General features: G+C 41.5%; 1 protein-coding gene across 6 annotated transcripts in view; it reads left to right on the forward strand.

The window, feature by feature from the left end:
* Nucleotides 1–26,040, forward strand: part of BICD1 (BICD cargo adaptor 1) — a 176,859-nt gene that overhangs the window by 108,842 nt on the left and 41,977 nt on the right. For all 6 annotated transcript variants that reach the window (XM_042795362.1, XM_032986175.2, XM_042795363.1 and 3 more), the window contains exons 3-5: nucleotides 13,922–14,074; nucleotides 17,612–18,049; nucleotides 23,792–24,886. In XM_042795362.1, coding sequence (XP_042651296.1) covers nucleotides 13,922–14,074; nucleotides 17,612–18,049; nucleotides 23,792–24,886 — 1,686 coding nt within the window. The remainder of the gene's footprint in view (nucleotides 1–13,921; nucleotides 14,075–17,611; nucleotides 18,050–23,791; nucleotides 24,887–26,040) is intronic.

A 26,040-nucleotide genomic window follows, 5' to 3' on the forward strand; every position in this document is an offset into this window, starting at 1 on the left:
AATGAGTACTGTGGCATTTCAGGGTTTTCAAAGAGCCGTACTGAGCTTTATCCAGAGCCTTGACTGTCCTCCTTATCAGCGCAATGCAGTCAGCACCAGTTTTGGTGTGATGAAATACATGGTACAGTCAGAAGCAGCTCCACCTCTGAGCCATTTCCCAGGGCTGGGAGAAGGGGACACTCTGGTCTTTGCTCAGAGCCTGGCAGAGAGATGGTGCTTGACCTCAAGGCCACTGCAAGAAAATAGCTGTGCCACGGGCTGGCATATGCTTTACGATCTGCTGCTGTCTTACCTATCTATTCCAGTCCCATGCTTGCCAGAAAGGTGGGGTCTTGTTCAAAGCTCACTAAACTGACAGTGGTTTACAGTTTCCTATCCAGATTCCTCCCCCAATTCCACCGGATCAGATTTAGGATTTCTGTGGAAGGGAAAGGGGCTGATGCTCAGGCTTGTGGCACGGGGTATCTCATACCACAGCCTGTTACGCTGAAGTAAAATTTGTGAAGGTAATTCTGTAGTAGGAGAAAAATAAGATTCAGGCATGATATATATTTGTATGTAGGCACACAAGATCAGGAGGATGTAAAGTCGATTCTCTGGTTAAGATGCTGGGTGAACTAAGCCTCAGTACAGTAATTAAGAGCCCAAGGAATTGTTAGCAGTCTGGGTCATCTTCGCTATAGACACTGGTAGCAACACTTCAAAGATGAAAAACGTGTGAACAGTCCACCACTGTGTAGGTATATGACATGGAATACGTTGATCAATTAATGAAGGGGAGTTCATAAATCTCATCTTATTCCTGTTGCTTGTCTGAATTCTGACCTGCAACAATTCAAGTGTGATGTTGTTTTTCCTCCCTGAGGATGGCTGTCATTTTACTAGATTGATTATTCTGCTGCACTTTTTTTGCAGTGTACAACTGAATTCAGTTGTGCTGTATCAAGCCATTGGGCATACAAGAGAATAACTGAAAAACTTGCATGTGCTGAAATTGATATTGGATTTCATTAGTAATGATGTTACATCAAGATCTTGGTTGAGTAATTTAAAAATACAGAGGAGATTTAAGAACACTGTAATGAGCTTGGAGCCATCCTCTAGTGTTTTGTTATATTTTATATTAAAAATCAGTCAGAAAAAAAAAAAAACAACAAAGGGAGCATGAGCTATCAATCAGCAGTGGCCTGCTGGGATGTTAGAAGGCATAGGGAGCAATTAAGATTCTGGACAGCAATCCTTCACTGTCACATAAGTTTCATATCAGTACCTGGAGATTCACTCCACCGTGATGCGTGGGTGCCCTTGCACCTCGGGGGGGTCGCTGCCGAGGGCTGGAGGAGGAGGAGGAGGAGGAGGCTGTAACGTGGGCGGCCGAGCCGGGCAGGGCCAGGCGGAGCGGCCAGTCTGAGTTCAGAATTTGGAAACACTGATACTGAGGTAGATAAAGTTTAGGTGAACACACCTTTGAAATGAAATGTTTTCCCCTCTACTTCTCGAATGGGCATGTTTTGCTAGATTTCCATAAATCTGGAACAAGAGTAGCTCTTCGCTTATTAAGGTCCTTGAGCACAACTTCAGCAAGGACAAGGAAGCTGTTTCCCCCTCTTGCTGAACTTGGGACTTTGCAGCCCAGAGCTGCTGAGTCCCATTGCTCACGAGTGCTTTAATGATCACCAAGATTGCTCGCTATTTGCCATGAGATACTTCCTACCTCATGCCACAAGGTGTTTATAGAAAATTGTCAGTGCTTTAGTGAAAATTAGGTAACTAAAGGGCTGTTTTAACTTTTTTTTGTGGGTGTTCCCAGTTCAGTTTTTTAACTGTATCTTATTAATAATTCAGTAATCTGTTTCAACAGAAGGCTTCTGTTATCACACCAACACCCATCATGAGCTGGATGGAAGTTAAGTGAAAACAAATGGTGAAAGGAAAATAGCAATGTTTTTAAAGGGGAATATAAGAGAATAGAAAAAAAAACATATTTAAGCATCATTTTAACATCCAAAGTTGAACAATCCCATAACTTGACTGATATTTTACTCCCTGAGTAAATATGGTATTTTATGGCATTTTTTTTCTGTTTTGAGGCATTACAGGCAGTGAATAATATTCAGTGTTTATTCAATTTCCAGAAGAGTAATTTAATTTTAAGGCTGTGCTGCCATGAGCAACATGCTTGAATAATCTCTGTGAGGATTATGGCATTAATAGTCAGCCCTTGCACCATGTTCTTATGACATGCATTACGTTTGTTTTTCTGTCCTGCATGCCTAGCAGCAAGAATCTTGTTTGCTCAGCCTTTTAAGGACAAGATAAAAAACTGTCAATGTAAAAATTACTACCATTGAGTGTTTTTTTATTTATTTTTATACATATAGAAAGTAAATCTGTGAAATTTGCAGTCTGTATTGCCATAAACAAAGGAAAGGGCAGATTATAAAAGCCAAGATCAGGTTTCAAACCAATTTATATTGAACAGTCAAGAGTACGACAGTGTTACAGAGACACTTCCTGAGTACAGGTATTTTCATTGTCCATATCAATAAATTAAAGTAACCTTTAGCGCAGTTTACTTTATCAAATCTATATAGGCATTCATTTTCATGAATCGCCATGTGCTCTGTAATGAGTAAAAATTATGTGTAAAATTCAGTCCTAAAGGATGTAGTTCACAGGCAGATGAAGTACTTCAGCCATATTTGGCACCTAAGTCACTCAAATATATTACCTAAAATAAAAATGCCAAGTCTTTGAGAAAAAAAAAAAAAAGCATTAGTCATCAAGTCGCTTTCATCTTTTTAATACTAATCAACTCCTGTTTCGGAATTGATGTTTCTGCTCGTGCCACAGAAGAATAAGCAGGGGTGGGTGGGTGTTTTGCACACAAGGTCAAATAAGCTGCAGAATGCCACACTTCTTTTTGCAGCAGATGGATAATGTTAGATGGATTTTAATTATTGAAATCACTCCTGACTTTGAGGAAATACTCTCTCTTAATAATGACAGAATTGGCTGCATGATAACATCTGAATTTTGTGGCACAGATGCGTTTATTTAAAGATGCCATGTCTCTGCCCTTCTGGAGAAGAAGGAGAATTACTGGCGTTTAACTTTCTTGTTGCTCCTCCTTCCTTATCCACCTTTTTTACCATATTGATATTTTGCAAGGTGAACTTGAAATAGTCTGTTGTCATTGGGAGGTCAGTGGGTGCAGATGCACAAAGAGCTTTTAGACACCTCTGCAGCTGACAATCTGAAAGAATAATTTTGAAAGGGAAGCTCTTCTATGAGCATGGGCTTACAAAGCTGCTTTGATGCTGAGCTCTCACAGCTCCTCTGCAGCACAATAGAGAATGTCCCAGCAGATGACTGCTTGAAATAGGTTTGTACCTGTGAATAGTTTCTTTGTATCCTTAGCTATTTATTCCCACTACTTTCTAAAAAGTATTAATGTTTTCTACTTTGTTTCTTCTAATATATTTCTTCTCTCTCAATCCACAGTGAGGAACCAGGTACTACAGAGAATGTGGAGTGTTAATTGGGGTCTACTATTCTTTTTCCCTTGACATCTTGTTACCGTTGTTGTCATCACCCATCTCCCTACATTTCCGCTGTATTTCATGCAAGGACATCTAATGAGTTTTTTTCTGTGGTAGGAGAGATCTCAGAGATCTTTCCATGAACGATCTGTCTGGGATCCTCACTTCTCACATGCTCTTTTGTTTGTAGAGAGAGAGGTGGCTGAATGTGGGTGTGGTGGGTAAATGGAAGACTCCTGCCGAGAGGAACAGATGCATTTATTTTCCTGCCTTTTGTGGGTAGAAGAAATACTGTTTTCCGCTTGTAGTGTGAAAGACTCAGGTTCGGTTTAGACATTCGAAAGAGGTTTCTGACAAAGGCAAAAGTGAAGTCGGGAAACAAGTTTCTGGGAATGGTGATGGGATCTGTCATTGGAAGTGTTTAAGAGGAGATTGGACAGATACCAGGAACGACATAGATGTAGTTACTCCTATCCTGGGAAAGATGAATGGACTAGATACTGCCATAGGGCCCCTTTGTGATCAATTTTTCTATGATTTTTATGATCTTTTGTGAGCTGAGGATCAGGATTAATTACTTGTCTGATTAATTTGAACTCAACCCCCTGCTAATATAGCTGCACTGTCCCAGGGACCAGATTTATTAGTACTGCTGCCCAGCGCCGGGTCTGTGTGTCTACATGTGCTCAGCTCCTTCGGCTCCAACACGGCACGGCAGCACCGCTCTCCCACAGCAGGAGAAGGCAGAGGCATTTGCTCACAGACATCAATATTGCAATGTCAAGCTGGCATTTACAAGACCAAAGACTAGCTTGGTGTGCAAATTGAAAAAAGCAGAGCTTGGACAGTATTGTAATGCAGTGCAGGATGGGGAGGCTGGGCTGAGAGCCCTGGCCCGGCACATGCATCCCTCGACAGCGTGGCTTGGTTACTGGTGTAAGGAGTATAAGGAAGGTAGGGTTGAGCTAGCAGCAAGCTGTAATTAAAATAGCTGCAAGTCCTATGCAAGGGAGACAGTTCTCATGGGGAATGGAAAGCTTACAAGGAGCCTAGTTCTGTGCATGAAACAGGGGAGACTGGAGTCGCTGCCCAGCGTGCTCAGAGACTGGTTACTACAGGGAACTCTGAGACCATCCTCACATTGAAAGTTAGGCAGCAGAAAGCAGTGCAAAAGCAAGCAGTCAATAAAAAGGGACATATTTTTCCATACCAATCAAGCATAATAGGTGCTAAAATAGTCAAGCCCACCCCTCTTATTTAGGTGATTTGGCGTCTTTTCTCTTTCCGCCTTTCCATCCTCAGGAATTGACTTCAGTGCTCCCTGCTCCTCAACACTTCAGTGCATACAGCGAAATCTTAGTCCTGCTGGAGGCTATACAAATTTTACAATTTACATCAATGGTGCTGAGTTTCTGCCTCTGGTACTTAGAGCAGATCATCTAGACTCTGCTGAGCAGCAAGCATATCCAAAATAGAAATGACATGTCTTCCTATTCCCTGCCTCCTGCTAGGACCAGTGTGTCCACTCTGTCAGCAGTGCCAGGGAGTATAAATACCGTTAAAACTAACTGTTTGTTGTTTTCTGTTTGTTTTCTGGGGTGGCTTGCTGCCCTTGATCTGGCTGGTGATCTGGCAGAGCTCTGGTAGAGCTGGCCCAAGGGAGGATCAGGACCTGGGAGCAGCGGCTGTGGGACTGCTGAGCTTAAGCTGATCACAGACCCACACCCTGTCAGCACAACTTCTCTTTTGCTGGTTAGCGGGTGCCTCTTTGGGTCTAGAAGGAAAATTGGCACTTTGCACCTGACAGATGGCCTCTCAAAGAGCTATGTATAACTGGCAGATGCCTCTCCCAAGCGATCAGTTAAGCTTTGAAACCAGCTCTTGGTTTCCTGATGAGCTTGAAAAGGCCTGTGTGGATCCACCATCAAAAAGCCTGCCTTGAGGCATTGTCATGTAGAATCACTGCTGTTGGCTTCTTAAATTGTGGATAGAAAGGGACAACATTCACAGGCAAAGTTCTAATGGGGGAAAAAAATATATAAATTGCCATTCAGTCCAAAATACCACAGACACATCCCCCTCCCCCCCCCCCTTTTTTTTTTCCTGAGCTAATCTGGCAAGAACAATTTGGGTTTGGTATCTTTATAATAATACCCAGTCAGCCTTGGGATAATTGCTGATGTAGAATGGGCAACAGCCCCTCTTCAGAGCGTGCAGTCTCGAGCGTTTGTTACTCGGGCACTATTCAGTGCAGTGGGAATAAGGAGGATGCATCAAAATAATTCAGCTGAAGCATGGCTTTAAGAGGTAGTGCCCTGTCCACCCCTGGCTGCACGCTCCTGCCCTGTGTTCTTCACCCCAACCAGAGCGCGGGGCTCCCGGGGGAGCCTGTCCTGCTCCCACAGCAGTTGGGTTGGGCGGATGGCGGCAACAACACGGCGTGGAGCGGGGTGGTGAAGGGTCTACAGAACAAATCTGATGAGGAGTGGCTGAGGGACCTGGGGTTGTTTAGCCTGGAGAAAAGGAGGCTGAGGGGGGAGACCTTACTGCTCTCTACAACTGTCTGAAAGAAGGTTGTAGCAAGGTGGGTGATCGTCTCCTCTCCCAAGTAACTAGTGATAGGATGAGAGGAAATGGCCTCAAGTTGTGCCAGGGGAGGTTTAGATTTGGATATTAGGAAAAATTTCTTCACTGAAAGGTTTGTCAAGCTTTGGAACAGGCTGCCCAGGGAAGTGGTTGAGTCACCATCCCTGGAGGTATTTAAAAGATGTGTAGATGTGGCACTTAGGGACATGGTTTAGTGGTGGACTTGGCAGTGTTGGGTTTACAGTTGGACTTGGTGTTCTCAAGGGTCTTTTCCAACCTGAGTGATTCTATGATTCTATAAGCAGGAGTGAGACTGGCCTTTGGGCTGTGGCTGGCCCCTGGGTGGACGTGGTTTTCTCCATCAGTACCTGGAGAAATTTGAAGGACAGTATAAGCCTGAATGGACTGTGGCAAGACTCTTTGCAGAGAGTGCTGCATTTGCAAGGTGTTATTATCAGCCTGCTCCAAGGCACGGGAAATGTCATCATCTTTCTTTTACCAGTCGGTGTGGTATTCAGAAATAAATCCTCTAAATTCTTAGAAATGTTTAATGCCACTAGAGCTGCAGCAGACAGATGACTAGCAGAGTTTTAAATTTAAACAAAATGACCTCCACAATGTCCTTCTCATGGCAAGACTTCTTCCAGCCAATTGATATTTTGCTATTTGCAATGATCATTTATGCTAATGCATGACATCATTCCGCAGATACGCAGAAGGATCGTACTAACTGAACTGTGCTATAACCCTGGAGTCTGAATTTCCACTCATGCTGTTTAAATACAGTTTAGTTCAGTAAAGTTTCTCTTCCTTTGAAGGAATTAGGAACATTACAGCAGTGTTTGTTACAGGGTGCTAATATTAATTAAGATTAATTGTAATTGATATATTAATATATAATGAATACATAATTAATGCATTAATACCAATGCATTAATTGGCGTAAGTTCAGTCAAATCAAACCATTTTTTTTCAGATAAATATGTATGATTAGAGATTTGTAGTTTATATCAGTGTATAAAGAAGTCATTATAATATTACATGACCGTGATACTCAGCAGGAAAATTAAATACCTAAACAACCAGAACATTCCTTAGTTCTATCTTTTTATATATAGTTATATACGAAATTCAATAAAAGAGATATTTTATAGGGATTTATATGTAGCAGGATTTACAACATTAAATATTATGAGTTTCGAACTCTGTGGTAACTGCATAAATGGGTCATTTAATTGCCCTCGGTAATAATTCACTTTACTACTTTAGATTTAGTGATTCTAATAAAATGCATTGAGCATTTCAGATTATTAAATTATTAGATGTATTGTAAATGCATTGTTTAAGAGTTGCCGGTGAAGGAACTTGAAACACAAATTATCTTGATCTGTCTCCTATTCAGTATGCTATAGCTAAAAAATACATAGCTTTTTTCATCCTTGATGCTGTCATTCTGTAAGTAAATCCATGGAAGGGAAAGATTATAGGTACTTATGTTATTCTACAGATATAATTTCAAAAATAACTTGTGTACAATAGCATGTCTGGTTTTTTTTTTTTTTCTGGTTTTGAGACAATGGTATATCAAAAGTTAAAGAATAACAGGATTGTACATAATTTCAAAAGTTAGTGGTTTCTGATTTTGGACAATAGGAGCTGTATTCATGCTCTTAAAGCGGTGTGCCAATATAGCTGGTTAGGTCAGATACAGTATCGTGAACTCTAATAAAGCCACATGAATGAAACTTTTTGAAGGATTAGATCAGATTAAATTCAGATTAAAAAGGAGGTTGCAGACCTTTAACAGTGCTGAAAAGGAGTCTTTGAAATCATTTTTTGGGTGATATAGAGATACCTGTGCATTGAAAGGGAAGCAAAAATGCTTCAACAAGAGGCACTCCATCCTTGCTTAGCTACGTGTCTACATTATGAATCAGGAGGATTGGGCTGTAAATTCTGCAAGAGTCACGCTACGTTATCCACAGAATCCCACAGTGGTTTTAAATATATGCAGAAACATGAAAAATGTCATTCTTTCAGTTCAAGGTGAGTATTCCTTTATATGAGAGAGGGAAACTTTAAGCCTAACCTAGAGGAGCTCCTTTGGGGACTTAAAACAGTTGATGATAAGTAAAAGAAAATGGTCCTCGTTCTTCTATTCCCCCTTTTGTCCTCTCTTCTCTCAACTTCCCTTATCCCTTCAGAATGAAAAATCAGAACCTGTCAGGGCAAGCTGGGTATCTCTGCAGACCAGCTGGTGCTCCCTGACCACCTCCTCCCTGGTGTGACAAATCTTTTTCTGGGTCTTTAGCTTGTACTATTTTCCGTTCTGGATTCTTCCATCAGTAGAAAGGAGGAGGGTTGGCTTTGCAGTGGTGCCCTGGTGTCCTGCTACATCGTGCTGGTGAGAAGAATTATCTGTATGATGCAGAATTAGATTTTCCATTGTTTACGGAAAACAAAAAGCATACCCATAATTTACATCAGAGAGATATAATTGGGCTTTGAAGTTTCTAAGTGTATATCTATATATTCCAAAAGTAATGAATCAAAGATACTTTAGGGTTTGGTTATTTTTTTCCTCATTAATTTATTTATACTTGTATGTTGCCAAGTAGATACAAACAATATATTTAAAAGAAGCTAAAGTCATTTATGAGTGGAGTTACTTTTGTGACAGAATGACCCTGAAGAAAGTCCCAAACCTGTTTTTGGCCAAAGTTGTGCTGGTAGTGATTCCTTACGTGAAGTTAGCATGTTTGTAATTAAGTTTAAATTAAATTTGTAATTAAATTAATTTTAATTTAAATTAGATTTGTAATTAAATTTGAACCCCAGTTAAATTGTATTCTCTGTGATATACCTGTTAGTGTTCTTCATAAAAAATAAACCTTTTATTCTCCTCTGCAAAGTAAGCATGACACAAATTTACAGTGAGACTTGTCAACAAACACATGCGATCATGGATATTAGTCTGAGTATGAATTTTCTATTATATTCAATTTACTGCAAGTGCACTGAAACTGTCATCAGATCAAATGGGATTTTATACTGCATCAGCTATAATACAATGCCATTAAATTGGAAGTATATACATTTTCCATTGTTCTCTTACTCATGAGTGATGAAAGTTACGCACAGTATCGTCCTATGGCTTGCATATTCTGACAGATAAGTAGTGGTTTATTCAGGGCAGTTTGGGGCATATAATTAATTTCTGATTATAAGGCTGTTTTGCAGTGTGAAAAATAATATATTTTAAAGCAGTAAGGACCTGAAGTTTTTTCATGAAAATTTGCATGAAAAATATGTAGGGAAACAGCCCAAATACTAGTCCCCCAATTTTGTTTGGGACAGAAGTCAGTAGACAAAACCCAGAAATTAAAGAAGTCCTTTATGTACTCCAAGATAGGGAAGAACCAAAATATTTAATGCAACTGCATTCACTTTAAAAGTAGGCTTTGAAACATCACCAATTTCCAAGAATTTCAGTTTATGGGTCCACAGTTCAGGAAATCAGAAGTCACTGGAGCTCACTTCTCACCTTGGACATAAGAACACCCAGCTTCAGGTCACGGTCCCTTACTCAGTTTGCTTTCCTTAGGTATATAGACAGGACATAAGAGTGGCTTCCTTGGGCAACATGAGGGTGTTCTGACATAAGTGACGCTGGGGGAATCATATATATTTTTTCATAGTTTGTTCTCATAGTTTTCAACATTAGGCATTTCCATTCTTTCATTTTAAAGCACTTGCAGTTATTTGATATTATGCAATGCATTATAATGTATCTACACACAGAGTACAACATGCTGTGTATGTAGCATATGGAATACAGCATTTTATAAGTCTATGCTGAATCAAAAATGAATAATATATTCATATATATTGCCTTTAATTTTGTTAAGAAGTACACAGGTTTATTATTTAATATTTATATTCCAGTGACGTTCAGAGACCTGTCAGGATTAACGTGATGGTGGTACTACAGAGATAAGGTCCTTGCCCCTGTAAAACGTAGAGATGTCTTTCACTTTTCATATATGGCAAGTCTGAAAATATATCTAAGTACTAGTGGATAGGTGACCTGAACAGACTTTATCTCAGCTGAGCCTTCTGTTTTTAATTTCTCATGGTTTGTTCCATTATTTGCAGGTTCGTTAGACATGCTATGTGACTGACATCTTCCACAATAAGTGCTCATGTATAATTAGATGCAATGCTGACAAGGAGTCTGCTGTTTTCTATAGCTTCACAGAAAGGCCTTTTCCTTCCTCTTTGGCACCAATCCATTAAAACCATTGCACCATATTCAGTTCGTGACTGGCACTGAAAATAATTTACAGCCTTTAGAGCATTGCTCGTGTATCATTAGCTCCACCTCTTGGATTAATTTGGTTTTGACAGATCCAGTAGTTAGTTCATAGGGGGATCCTCTCTGGAGATGTAAAGAGTCCTGAGACAGTGCCCTAGTAAAAGCATCTGGCTCAATTGCTCTATCCTGCAATTTTACTGTTCAGTGCTTGATTACCAGTAAAGTTTAATTACAAACTATTTTACTAATAATTTGGGTTACATTGTCCTCTAGTGGCTCATATAGCTGTCCTGCTGACAGACTCCTTTTGCCTTGTGTTTTAAATCCTCTCACTGTTTTCATACAACTCCAAGTCACCTCAGGCAGGGACTGATGCAGCGGCCAAATAAAAAGTTTGCATCTTACTGCCGCTGTATCTGTACAGCAAGATCTACCCTATATAACTGTGTATTGTCTGGTTAAGAAATACATATTTAAAAGAGTTCAAAACAAAAGTAGAGAGCTGTGAAAAGATACTGTGTTTAATCAGAACATTTGATGGAAACAAATATGTCCTTCTTACTGACAGTGACAAAAAATAAACTCAACATGATTTTTTTTTTTAATAGGTTGAAGACTAGTTCACTTCCAGAAAATGCATAGAGATCTTATACAAAGGAAAACAGAACAGCTCACCAGCATGTCCTGTGGCCACTCGTAAACCTGGATAATGCCAGGACTTTGCCCTGTAATGTGGCAGCATCACCTTTCCTAGGAAGCAGTAAAAGCACTAGAGCACCTTGCAGCTGGATGTCTGCCAGCATCATGCAGATGTTCGCAAACAGGAGGGACCTGGGAGCATGGAGAATAATGCCAGGGTGTTTGTAGTGATGGAACGCACATTTTGTGTTACTTCGAAAAGGTGATACCGTATTCTGTAATGTGCTGAGTTTGCTCTGCCCCTGTGGCAGAGCAGTCGGGCTGGTTCCAGCAGAGGCCCTGGCCCTGGTCAGGGGAAGCACGGTGGGCAGCACTGCGGCAGGCACAGCAACCGGGATGCTCCGACTGGTGAGCCTTCCCTTTGCAAAATGTTTCTTCCGTGACCAAATGCCATGAGTAACGATAAATAGAGGTTGCTCTGCAGAGATAGTTTCTCTGTGTGCAAGAAGAGGAGGAGCGCTATAAATGGTTCAGTTTGTACATCCAAGATTATGTAGGAGAAGCAGCAGTTACCAGAGGTGAAGGAATGTGGTTTCTCTTCTTAAAGAAATGATGGTGCATGCCAGAAAGGTGATAGCTCATGTTTTCTGTTGCTGTTTACAATACTAGGAAAGACAAATGAGTAGTCTGACCTTACAGAGTTAATTTTTGAGGCTTTTTCAAAGTAGCACGCCTTGTACTCTGTCAGGGAAATAATATATCAGGAGTCAGTAAAAATTCTTTGCTCAGGCCCTCCCATCTCTGGCCACCTTTTTTCTTCCTTTTGGAGAGGCCTTCCTCTCAGTTAGCAGTGCTGGCAGCAGAGCCCCTCGGGCCGGTGAGCAGCCCCTTGGCAGCCAGCTGACCCGCGTGATGGTGCTGACCTCTCCCCAGCGAGGTGCCGGCAGCGCCGCCGGGAACCACTCGCCGCCACCGCCGTGCCGGCACCCGGGCGAGCAGAGCTCCTCCTGCCCCCAGCGCTCCTCTCAGCGTGGGATGGATGTCAGCTGGTTGCTATTCGTTCCCTGAGCTGATCGTCCTCCAAACACCGGGAGAGTTGCAGGGGAGCGTAATTATACTCGACGCAGCGGAGTCGTGCGTTTGGTGTTGTCCGCGTACTGCCTCAGTCTCGCACGCGTACCCACACCTAGCAAGCGTCAGTAACCGCCACGGCCGAGAACGTGCTGACAGAAACAAAATGTATAAAGACAGCCCTGAGGTATAAAATGCCTTCACCTCGTGAAATCATCTGCTGCGCCTTTCTTACAGTTCACTTGGAGGTTTATTAGACAGTGATGGATGCAGGAGTATTTGAAAAGAGCTACTTTTATCCAGTGCTCTGTGACTCTTCTGCCACCGGGGATCATTTAAACCAAAGGCGTGCCTTCAGTTAAGAAATCACGTAGGGCCTTTCTTTCTTCTTAATTAACTGAAAGGAGGAGGAAGGTGATGGGTTTTATTTTTCTTTAATGAAAAGGCTTTTTGTAACTCTTGCATCAACTTTTTTTTTTTTTTTTTTCATGCTTGCAATGTTATTTTCCAGGGTTTTATAATTGTTTATTTAACCTGGGTGCTAAGCAAAGTTCTGTTTATCCTCAATTCAGAATGCGTTGTTTTATCCTTTATGTACTAGAGAGTGAGTTGGTGAGTTGTACAGATTGATCTGTTTAGAACTCACTGACTACAAACTCAGCTGTAACCATTTTTTAAACATTTGACTCTTCCAGGTAGCTATCAGGTCAGTGGTTGCCCTCCCTCTACACTGGAATCTTTTGTAGAAACCCGTGACTTCTTCCCAGGTGTGCTCTTTCTGACACCCTAGCAGCAAGGGGGCTCAGCCCCATCATTAAGGTTGCAGTAGTGCTTCCCTCCACCAGCTGCTGTGGCAGTGCTCAGGTTTCTCCCGCAGACAAGGAGAAAATGTGACTGCTTACACCTATTCCTATTAATCAGGCAAATGCAGGCTTCTCTTCGGAGGAGGAGGTTGCTCTTACCAGCTGTATAGGTCATCGTTCTCTTCCAGCTGTGTGTTAATTCCATCTTCCCACAGTGCGTTTTACATTGGGGTTACGCCAGCAGAGTCTTTCCAGAATAACCTGACCCTTGATGTCAAACTCAGTCAGAGCTGGAATCCGATGGAAGCAATTTTTGATGAAACTGATCCCTCGTGGCCTCTCTCATAAGGCTATCTGGGAACCGTTTGTGCTCATGGGGAAAGCAAAGGGGTGACCTTGGGTGTTCTCAGGCTGCTGGGTGTAATCCTGCTCAGCACAGCAATGTGTTTGTCAGGTTTTTGACAAGTCCTTTACAGCCGCCTGCCCAGCAGGTCCCCCCCACTTACCTGTGTGCCTCCCTAATGCCTGCAGATACAGACATGTGGGTGCCCCTTGCACAGTAACAGATGTCTTTAACAGAAATGTTACTCATTGCTTTTCTGTATGGATATAGAAAGCATCCTTCAGCAGAAAACAGGTGGTAATTTTATTTAAATCCTACTGTATCATAGAGCAATAAAAATCATGAGATGATAAAGCCTTGCCAGGTTTTTCATTTCAGTAAACGTCTAATCTTGAAACTGCTTTAATCAAGCTTCCTCATCAGATGTTCTAATTTATGCATCACCAGCACACACCTGATATTACTGCTTGGCCTCAGATTAAAAGGTGATGCTGTTTTGATTTGCACTGTTAAATCATTTTTATTTGAGGATTAATGTTTTGTTTGGCCTTTTCTAAAGGCGGTGTTCATCATTAAAGTGTCCAGGCATGAATGGTAATATACTTCCATTTTCTCTCCTCAGAATAACGAAATGGTAGAACTACAGAGGATACGAATGAAAGACGAAATTCGAGAGTACAAGTTTCGAGAGGCAAGACTCCTACAGGACTACACTGAGCTTGAAGAAGAAAATATCACTTTACAGAAACTGGTGTCCACACTGAAACAGAATCAAGTAAGCATCAAAGGATTCTAGGCGCTATGCTGAAAAATGATACCATTCTCTCAAATTTCCATAATGTGATCCCACAGAGCACTTTGATAGAAGTTTCTTTGTATGTTTTCTTTTTTTTTTTTTTTTTTTCTAGTTGGGTTTTTGCTTGCTCTGAATTTTTACTTACTCTGAAACAGTGTTATGGGCCATTTTTGACCTATGAGGAGGCCCTTACCTCAGTTTTAGGAAAATTCTGGCAGAATATTTTGTTACAGAACTTTGTAATAGGAGAGTAATTATTTAAAAAGATAGAATTGCATCTTCTCGCTTCCTGCTTTTCCTCTCTTCCCTCTCTGCACGCTGAACTCGATGCCCAGCAGCAGAGTTCAGCCCTCCATTTCCTCTCAGTTTGTTTCCTGCATGTCCTTTCCTCCCTGAAGTGGAGAAAAGAGGAAATAATCTTCTCCCCATTCTCTTTTTTTTTTTTTTGATTTCCTGCTTCTCAGATTTTCCCATACCAGTGTTGCTCTCTTCTCCTCCATGCTAACCTGCAAGTTTAGCAAATTTCAAAAATAGGTGAAGGGACATCGGATATTCCTAGTGTGTCTTTTATGTTTTCCCCATTACAGCAATTTGCAGCTGATGGCAAACCCAAGTCACTGTAATTCTCACTGCAGGGCTGAATGCGCCCCGAGGAACCACCATAAACGACAGCCCTATTGCATCCAGATGCAAGCAGTCGCGGGGTCTGTTCTCCCCCTCCTTGCAGAAGCACAGCTTCCTTTGCTGCTGGATATATACACACCGCTGAGGAAGCAGTCAAGAACACAGCTGCCCTTTAAATTGAACGAGAGAGTTGTTCTCCAGTCAGAAGAGTTAATTTGCCATGATCAGTATTTAAGTATCCAAGTTGAGTGATGTAACTCTTTCTGCCTTTGAGACACTGTCCAGACCAGCATACCACTGCCCTCCCTAACACCGTTTCCTTAACTCCCAGCAGATGGTAACAGCACCGCGTTGCAGCCCCTGGTTTTTTGTCCTAACCTACTGCCTGGTTGAGTTCAGGCTTTTAGCAAATAGCCAAGGCTGTCACAGTTTCTAATGGCAGCCTGGTACCAAAGCTGCCTTATTTCTGTAGGAATATGCAGGACTATTTCAGCTATTTTTGACTGCTATTTCACCTCTCTGGTGCAAATGAAATTGAAACATTTAAAACAACGGAGCCGTGCCGCAGGGAGTATGCTGGTAATAGAAATAGGCACGTCCTTTCCTTATTTATGAAGATACCCAGACTTTCACAGTTCTGAAACTGAATTTATAGCAGATCAAATTTGTGTCAGAGTTATTTACTGAGCCAGCAGATTCCCCCTTTGAGGCACAGATTTTTTCCTCAATAACCTCATAGGAGGCATTTTCACACTATCAGGAATTTAGAGACCCCTTTATGGACTGTCCTAGTTTCTCCCAGAAGAAAATCTGCTTGCAAGTGTTTATATTTGTCATAATATTTCATTCTTAATGAAACCAAATGCCAGCAGTCTGTGGAGAGAAAAAGCACTGCCACATCTTGAGTGGCTTTAAAAATCAGACATTTTGCATTACATATCCATGAACTTGTGATTCCTAAAATAACTTTGATCTACAAGGTAAAATTTCAAAAGCATTTTATACTTTAATTTACAGAACCATATGTTACAAGTCTTAGTGCTAAACTGTCATCTGAGTTGGGATGTTTTGTAGCTTTTGTAAGCAAGAATTCATGAGATGGTTACATAGACATAATACAGACTTCTGTTTTTCATATGGATTTTTTTTTCATATGCTTAAATTATAAACATAGCTACTTGATTGGATTTTCTAATTTTTCAGATGGACCTCTCTGTCCCTCCAGTCAGAAAAGATATCAAGTTCCTAAATGTATATTTCAAAATATGGATTTTCCTTTTCTATTTAACATTTCCCAATAAGATTTTGGAATTTTCTTTGTTGTTTGGTATGTTTCCATTCCCTGGGTTTGAAGATTAGTGCTTTGTGTTTTAAGTTTGACTTATGAGTACAAGACTTCTGACAAGTTGATAAATACTCTACTCCAGTAGGAATAGCTGATATTTCTATTTTCACCAGAACCTTATTATAGTTTTTTAAAATATATGCCAAATAAAAAATATTCTAGACAGTGCTTTAAAATTGCAGATATTAATGCATATGAATTAGAAAAGCTTCAACTGAAAAAAAGTTTTTTTTTTTATGGTAGCATGAAAATTCAGTATATCTTTTTCTCTTTCATCAAGCTATTAAATTATTTTACCTGATACTGGGAATTTTTTGCATTTAGAAATGAAAAGGTGGGTGAGTTGATTAGAATTAAATTAAAAAGCAAAACATGATCGTTTTAACCAGGAGAGCTGCTCCAGCATGGACATGGATGTTTATAGACAAAGCTCTTCCTTTTCATTGCTGTGGGATTTTCCAACAGTGAAAAGGAAGATGAGGAGGACCAGCAAGGGAAGGCATTCTGCAGTGGGGACCTGCTGCACCGTCTAGATGTTGCTGAGCAAGTGGTTTCAAGCTAGATTGGGTTTTCCTAGGCTTTGCTTCTTGTTAGGTGCAATAAGAGGACTTCGTGAACACAGGAGCTGCCTTTAAAGAAGAGAGAAGGAGCTGTTGTTTTCCTCAGCCCACAATGCCCACAAATACTTTGATGAAACACCGCGCCTCGATGTGGGGTGGGCAGCCTGCCCCTGGAGAAGGAGAGGGACCAGCGAGTCCCTCCAAGGCTGCGCCGGGTCACTGGGACACGCTTCGGGCAGCGCTGTCGGAGCAACAGGCTGCCAAGTGCTCCAGAGCAGCATCCCTGCTTGCAGTTCAAAGGCTGTGGCTTGAATGGGCTGTTTACTACATTTCTCTGGTAGTTTAAAAATCTCTAACAATTCAGGGCATCTTACAGTTTAAACTGATTGTGTGAATAGTTTGCTGTTTCATTTTTAAAATTAAATGCGTCCTGAATAATGGAGAGTCTTGAATGACACAGAGAGTTGAGGCTCTTCTACTGTTTTTGTACCTTCCAACCATATTTTTGAAAACTACTAAGATACCAAGATACTTGAGAATATATGTACCTGAGTGAGTTTACATCTGATAACTTAGATATGAAGTAATCTTTGGAATACTTGCAATTAATAAATCAGACTATATTAACCTGTGATCTAGACGTACCATGATATACCAACATTGCTTATGGGAATTCATAATAACTCTGTGGTTAACAGGACATCTGCTACTAAACAGCCTTCTTTCCATGAAATACATTGTTTATCCTCATAAGTTACTCAGAAAAAAGTGTTATATTCTCACATGCTGAAAATGTGAGCACTGCAGTATTTAACAGAGCGAGCTCCACTTGCATTTTCTGTGCAGCCAGTTCTTTGCAGCTGCAGGCAATGTCTGGTATTTCAAACGGTAGTTTCTGTAGCACCTACTTCAATAAGGCTGATAAATGGCAGGTTTTCATGACTCAAGTTTTAGTATTATGAATGTTCTTTGTCTTGTCTAATTCAGGTTGAATATGAAGGCTTAAAGCATGAGATTAAACGATTTGAGGAGGAGACAGTGTTGCTTAATAGTCAGCTGGAAGATGCCATCCGGCTGAAGGAGATTGCTGAGCATCAACTGGAGGAAGCCCTGGAAACTTTAAAAAATGAAAGGGAACAAAAGAACAATCTGAGGAAGGAACTCTCCCAGTATATCAACCTCAATGATAGTATGTATAATAACCATATTAATATATCAGTAGATGGATTGAAGTTTGCAGAGGATGGGGGCGAGCCCAACAATGATGACAAAATGAACGGACATATCCACGGGCCTCTAGTGAAACTCAGTGGTGACTACCGAACTCCCACGGGTAGGAAAGGAGAGTCTCTGCACCCTGTCTCTGACCTCTTCAGTGAGCTCAACATATCAGAAATACAGAAACTGAAGCAGCAACTCATGCAGGTAAGAGCTGAATTTAATCTCCCAAAATGTTTAGACATACATCCTGTGGACCCCAGTGCCAGCTTTTACAATGATTTCCCCCAGTGACGTTCTTCACCACGTATGTCTTGTTGTCAGAGTTCTGCTTTCTTCATATCCAGATTTTGCTAGAAATACCCCTAGAAAACAGAGTATCTGTCTGTGAAAAGTCAGCATGATCTGAACAAATGTTTAGTGGGAGGAGGAAGCAGGGGCCCGGTTGCTGTGCTTGCAGATGACTAGATTCTTTTTTCCCGGTTTGATGATGGGAAATGTCCCTGAGAGTGCAAGTGGAATAAAGTACTCGTCAGTAGGACCAAAGCTATCTGGAAAAAGACCACTGAAATACAGACTGACTCGATTATGCTCCCTTGCAAGTCAGAGGGAGTTTTTGCCATTAAATTCAGTTTGAACAGGATTTGGCGTACTGTCAAGGGAGAACAAAAGGAGAGGAGCGCTCCTCTTAATAGCTGTGCACTCGGCGAGCATGCGGTGCGTGAGTTGTCACGGAGGGCCCTTGCCCACGCTGGCGGTCCCGGCGGATGCGCGGGGCACAGAAGGAGCCGTGGGGACCATACAACGAGCATTTGTCCTCTCTTCACCCCAGCCCAGGCGTAACCAGAGTAGGAGCCTGGGATGCAAGCCAGATAGAAACTCAAGCTGCCAGCCCTGATGCTGACATCGTCTTAGGAGGGGTACAGTGCCACCCAGAGAGAGGGTCCTGCTGCCCAGGCTGTTGAGCATCTTCTCTGCCGCAAGGTTTTGGCACCATCAAGGAAACATCCAGCGTTTTCTAGCTGCAGGCTTCCAAAAAGTGCCTCTTCTAAGCAGAGCTAATGTAAATCCTTTACTGCTTAAAATATAAAAGGCAATTTGGAAGTCAAGCAGAGCAACCTCAGTTTTCAGTGATTGCTAGAGAACAATAAATCCTTATGTGGTCTGTCCTATATTTGCTGAAGAGTTGATTTTTTTTTTTAGTTCATTGCCAAACTCGCTATGGGAAGTTTTGATCTGATCTGTGACATGGTGAACGCTGATGACATCTAGTGCTTTGCACAAATAACTTTGATGCAAGACATACATAATTTAAATGGGGAAGGCTTGAAATTTGGAGTTTTATTTATGTGAAAAATTCTGACAAAATTTTCCAGTATTAAAATGTAAAGTGTGTGTATTTTGTGTATATATGCATATATACAAACACACATGTGCATGCATGTATACATTTATGCATATAATATATGCACATATATATTGTATGCAGCTTTTTATTTCATTCAGAAATACGTTAAAAATTAAAAAAACAGCTTCAAAATAAATGTATTTGAAATGTTCACATCTTAAAATATAGTGTAAACATTTTTGATTAAGTTTATGAAATATACATTTGGAGTGAAAGCTACATCAAAATGAAAAAAAAAGGGTAGTTTGGGGTATGTGTTGTCTTGATTTTATTAAATTAAATAATGAGCTTGATGAATCAGCGAGCTTCTACTTAAAAGATACTGTAGCTGATTTTATCATCTCTGCCTTAACAACTTATTTATTTTACACCTCTTAAACAAAGAGGCAGCTTTCTGACAGTCACTAGCCATAAACTTAGGATCCTAGAAGGACCCTAGGAAATAAATATAACTGTTTTTCGGTGCTGGGCCCCAGCACCCTCATGCCAATAGTTGCCACCATTGCTTGACATTCTGATCCTGTTAAAAGGTTTAGGGTTTAAAAAGAAAGACTAGACCTAGCTGGGAACCTGATTTCTTTAGATACTGAAAAGGCTTCCTGCAAAATGCTGATGTGTACTTTTTATAAAGTGATCGTCGTCTTTGTTGAGTTGCGTCAGCTCACCTTGGGTCACACAAATTAAATGTGAAAAATCCCTCCAAAAATTGTCCTCATAGTAGATGGGAGATTTAATCAGGTTCAAGCTGACAAAAGGTAATTCTTCAGCAAAATTGGATTTTTTTTTTTTCTTCTCTACAGTGTCTTTGCCATGTGGTGTTCATTCAGCCATATCTCAATATTTGGTATGTGTCTCTCTTCTTTTCTCTGAAGAGCTATGCAATGACAGAGTTGCTGAAGGAACTGACCCTCTCTTGGGAACTATTTTTAAATCTATAGGACAGCAGGCTCCTATTTTTGAGAGAAGCAAACTTCAGATTTGTTATTTGTATGTGTGTGGCAAAATTTTTCCCTCCTCAATCTCAAAAAGAAGCCTTCACTGAAACAATTAGTATGACAGATACAATTGCTTCTGCAGTTTTAGGATGCTGCTGCTCCATGATCTGTGCTGGTCCCTAGGAGAGATTTAATTGTAAATGTTCACTTTCCATCTTCTAAATCCACTAGTTAACAAATGTCTTGCTGAAAATTCTCATATTCTGAGATTTTCTTGGAAATGCTCAAATCTTTCTACTCTTCCTTCATGTTTGTTGTCCAGTGGAAAGAATCCTCTCTCTCATCTTTAAAGCCTAGGACTCCTCTCTTTCTTCCATAGTGATGCTTTCCCTATTCCTGAGGGCCACATCATATTTAGAAAGCTTAGATTATGTTCTCTTAAAAAAAAAGGAAAAAAAAAAAAAACAAAAAAAAGTCATGTAGCCCAGTTTCTGACACTTCTCTAGCTGCCTGGCACTCTGACAAATATGATACGGCTGAGATTCAGGGTTCTTGAGCTGAGTTTTGCTGTTAATTTGTTCCAGTCTCCACTAGGATTAGTTCACTGATATTCTGATTTTTTTTTTTTTTTAAAAAGGAGGAATAAATAGCCATGATAAAATTGGTTTACATAATTACAAACTATGTAGCAAATTGGGAAGGAAATCTTAAACTGAAATCTTTTAAGAGGGAAGTATGCCTCGCAAAATAGGTACAACTACTTCTGAAATGCTTTTATTTTAATTTTAAGATGATAAAGGTCCTTGGTACAGCTACTAATTTCAGTGTCAACCCACCTCCCCCCCAGCTGGACTGAAAAATAACTGTGATTCCCAAAAGTTTGCTGTGGGTGGAAATTGAGTTAGAGCTTTGGGTTTTTTTCCCTTGGAAGTAGGAGTGTGTGTTTATAAATTCAAACAGAAGTAGATTAGCTTAAGCCACAATTAATAGACTAGAATGAGTAAAATTTAATAGATCTATGTATTTCATTTTACCTACTGTCCAAGCTGGTATATGGGTTTTAAAAGTTACGTGTATTCTCTGGAAACAATCCTTTCTATTTGTAAGAAGTATTCCAGAACCTTTTATGTTCAACAGAGAAATTATCATAAAGATCCCAATCAACTCTCTTACAGTTTTCCTTCCTGATAGAATACAACGGTTGAGATCAGTTATCTGGCAGGATCAATTCTCTCTGATTAATATAAGCAGACACTGAAACACTGTGCTGCTTTAACACCAGGTTATTTTCTCGAAGGAAAGGCTCTCTGCAAGTTCTGTGTTTATTTTCCCACTAGTGCAATCTACAGTTAATTGCCTGCTTCACTGTGGACATACCCACAGTGGACCCATACACCTTAAAAAACCAACTGCCTTTGGTGTATAATGTATGGATCATTATTCATATGACTTCTCACCATCAGTCACCAGACAGTCCCATAAATTAACCAAAACTCAGATTTTCATGCATATGCGTAGCTCACCTTACCAACCTGAAGGAAGAAATACCTCCATTGTCTGAACAGGGTAATGCAATTAACACCTAAGCCTGCTATACCGGGTGGTAATAAGCAGAGCTCAGCTGAAAACTTCCAGGTAGAGACCTGGGTCAGACTTCTGGCTGGAAAAAACAGAGGAAAGCTAGGGGAGAGGCTTGTGCTGGTTTGCTCCTGAGGCTCTCCAGGACAGGTCTGACCAAGACATCGGTGGAAAGAGGTCACTTTTTAAGAAGATTCCCTTGGCAAAGGGGAAGGTGGCTCTATTTTGGATTTTCTCCACAAGAGTGGGCCGGCACAGGGTTTGAGCAGTAGGGGTGATGGCTGGCAGACTGAGGCAGCAATGGGGAAATGCCAAATGGAGAAAGGTAGTAATATACTCAATATACTCGTGGTACTTGGCTGTCCTCTTCTGTACAGACTATGTAGTGCTTAAAATGGAGTGCCCTATATGTAAAGAGAGCAACTCTTCCTGGATCATAAAATAATGATGAAGTTTGGCCTTGTTTTTTTTAATTCCTAATCCATCAGTCACCTGTACACAAGAAAACTAGGCTGATTTTTTTTTTTTTCAGGTGTTTTTAACATGGTTTCTATTTTTATTCTTAGGGGTTTTGCCTGCAGTTGATTGCAGGTTCTAATAGAGGCTGTGTTTTGAAAGCCTGTTTGTGAAAGCAGGGGATCATCATATGCTTTGGTGTCTTAATGCTTCTGAGCAGTAGCCACTGCGCAAAAGCCTTGTTATAAGAAAATAGGAGTCTAAAGCAGTGCTTGGAACATTTTGTGAGATGGCATTAATACCCCCTCGGTCTCTAAAAGGTTTTTCTTTTCCTTCGGTAAGATTCGTGGGGACTGATTTGAATCTCTTCCAAATACTACCTGGGAGAATACTGATAGGGAAGGAAAGGTTTTTTAAAGTGTGTTTCAGAACTGACAGGTATGAATTCCCTGAATTAGTAATTCAGCCTCTCCATAAAGGGAACGTGGAACATGCCATTTTCACTGCATGTGTAAACACAGGTCTGAGATACTGCAGCCGTGGGAGAGAAAGAGCAGTAAACCTGATAGGCTCAGGGTCCTATTGCAAAACCATGAGAGCAAGAAGGATCCCGTCTCCATGTGCCTTCCTCTACTTTCCAATTCACAGCATGGAACAGGAAAAAGGCACAGAAAAATGTTGGAGTATTACACTTCAAACTTGAAATGGGAGTCTTTCAGGGGGGTTTTCATAAGTAGCAAATGACTGAGCAGATCAAACTTCAAGTTTGTCTTGTTCACTTGCTTTAAGATGCTGTGCATTAAAGCTTCTAGAGGAGTCTTACATTACCTCTTCTGCTGTTCAACATCCACATTTCTCTGTGGATATTCAGAAAGGAACTTACTAGGTCAGAACCAGTGGGTTTTCTGCATTGTCCTTAAAAAGATGGATTGTGCTTACAGTTAAGTGCTGGGGATGAGGAGTCGTGGGAGTTGCATGTGCTCTGTCTCCTGTGCTACATTCCCACAGAGTGGGTTATTTAATGTGTGTGGACATGTACACAGCCATTTGTTTACTGTATTTAAATTCAGTAATCAAGCCTTAATGAAAGTTTGCAACAGTCCAAAGACATAAATAAATATTTTGAAGGATTGGTAGAGCTCTTCATGGGAAATGTACATTTAAACTCCATTGACAAATGTGCATGTGCCAGTGAAATTGCTTAGAGTTGACAGTAATGAAGTTCATATGTTCAGGAAACATATGTCGTAATAAATCTTGTATCATGACTGTAGCTGACTAGGCGCTTAGTGCTTGAGCGCTAAGTAATTCTTCAGTGGGCAACGTGTAAAATCATGACCTAGTATTATTGCAAGTTGTAACAGGGGCTGGGACTTCACAACCTTTTGAGAGTTACATGCATCTCTCTGTGACTTCTTTTTATGGTTTAGGCCTATAAGGCTAGGATCTCTTGGAAGCCCTCTGGTTGCATACGCAGAGTGGGGGAGTGGGAAAGATGAAGGTGATTGCAGAGTCTGGTTTTCCGCACGGGTGGTACGAGGTCCTGGGTTTCTTACTTTGACTCTGTTGCAGGTGGAGAGGGAGAAGGCCATTCTCCTGGCCAACCTGCAGGAATCTCAGACGCAGCTGGAGCACACCAAGGGAGCCCTGACCGAGCAACACGAGCGAGTCCACAGGCTCACAGAGCATGTCAATGCCATGAGGGGGCTGCAGAGCAACAAGGAGCTGAAAGCTGATCTTGACTGTGAGAAGGGTCGAGACTCCGGTGAGGAAGCGCACGACTATGAAGTGGATATCAATGGCTTGGAGATCCTAGAATGTAAATACAAAGTAGCCGTTACTGAGGTGATAGACCTTAAAGCAGAAATCAAAGCCTTAAAGGAGAAATATAATAAATATGTGGAAAACTACACTGAAGAGAAGGCCAAGTATGAGAGCAGAATCCAGACGTATGACGAGCAGGTGACAAGTCTGGAGAAGTCAACCAAGGAAAGCCAGGAAAAAATGGTCCACATGGAAAAGGAATTGCAAAGGATGACAGGCATAGCAAATGAAAACCATAATACCCTCAACACCGCCCAGGATGAGCTGGTGACATTCAGTGAGGAGCTGGCTCAGCTCTACCATCATGTCTGCCTGTGCAACAATGAGACACCAAACAGGGTCATGTTGGACTATTACAGGCAAAGCAGAGTCACCCGTAGCGGGAGCCTGAAAGGACCGGACGACCCTCGAGGTCTCCTTTCCCCACGGCTTGCTAGAAGGGGGGTGGCATCACCTGTAGAAGCCAGGACCCCGACTGAACAGGTGACAAAAGAGGCCACGGAGCCTGGCAAGGAACAGAGCCCAACAAAAACACCTACCATTTCTCCTGTCATCACAGCCCCTCCTTCCTCCCCCGTCTCCGATACCAGTGACATCCGCAAAGAGCCGATGAACATCTACAACCTCAATGCCATAATAAGGGACCAAATCAAGCACTTGCAGAAGGCTGTCGATCGGTCGCTGCAGCTGTCGCGCCAGCGTGCTGCAGCTCGGGAACTGGCGCCTATGATCGATAAGGACAAGGAAGCCTTAATGGAAGAGATACTGAAACTGAAATCGCTCCTGAGCACGAAGCGGGAGCAGATCGCGACCCTGAGAGCAGTGCTGAAAGCCAACAAGCAGGTAAGATGCTAATAAAGCAGTCAGTCGGGAAGGTCTGTTATTTATACAGGGCACTTACAGGCTTTCCCAGGAGTATTTTGGAGGAGGGATTTTCCTCACAGGTTATTTAGCCTCTCACTCGATCATGGTGAGGGCAGACCTTTTTTTCCCCCTCCCACTCCGCCTCCTCTTTAAGCTCAGCTTTTCTCAGCGCCCACCATCCACCAAGGGCAGGGGCAGAAGACCCTCGCTTGTGGGGCAAGAGAAAAACAGAGGGGTGGGGAGGGATCAGCTCCCACCCAGAGTGACGCACGGGCGAGCTGCTGGTAATACCGCTAAATTGTAAGATTGCCAGTATTGGAAAACGAACCGGGGTGTGCGTGGAGAGGGTCCCAGGGACGTGCTGTCCCCTCGCCGGGGCAGGTAGTGCTGGAGCGGTGGGGAGGGCAAGCGCCGGGGAGACCACCCCGGCCAGCACGGTGGGCCTGCTGGTGGGAGGTGGTGGAGCAGCTGGTGCAAACAACCCACTGCGTTCTTCTTGGTGATTGGTAACACTCCACGGGCTGCAAAACTTGAATGCCCGCCCCCCCCCCCAAAAAAAAATTTAAGGGGATTAAAATTAAATGCCACAAAAGCTAAGGCACGCCTCAGGAAGGGAATGGCAGGTGCAAGAGCGTGACCAGTGGCGTTGGACTGTACAGAAGCTGGGCGTTTCTTTGATAAGACAGCAGGTGAAATGCTAAGTTATTTTCGTTACAGGTGGTTGGAATTTTTTAAATTATTTTTCTTTTTAGTCAGAAATAATTTCTCCTGCCGCTGTCACGTTTCGAATCCTTTAAGAAATAAAATCAAGCTTTTCTTTTTATTTTTTAAAGAAAAAGGACAACATCGTTACATGATAAAGCCGACTGAAACATCAACTGCAATTTTTTATTTTGATAAAGATTCTTTATAAAGTTATATTTTAACAGAATAAAAAATTTCAAATTAATATCTTGAAATATTTCACAACTTAAAAAACAAATTATCAAACCGCTTTATTTTTGTTGTTTCAGCAATGCAAATAAGATGAGAATTACTGCATTTGATATCAAATGCCAGAAGCGGACCATGTCATGGTGTGTTTTTCAAAAGTATTGTCAGTATTTTTCCATCATATATCCTCTCAAGCCCCA

This window comes from Tyto alba, unplaced genomic scaffold, assembly GCF_018691265.1.
Source record: "Tyto alba isolate M040663 unplaced genomic scaffold, T.alba_DEE_v4.0 Super-Scaffold_21, whole genome shotgun sequence".
In the NCBI taxonomy this organism is placed as follows: domain Eukaryota; kingdom Metazoa; phylum Chordata; class Aves; order Strigiformes; family Tytonidae; genus Tyto; species Tyto alba.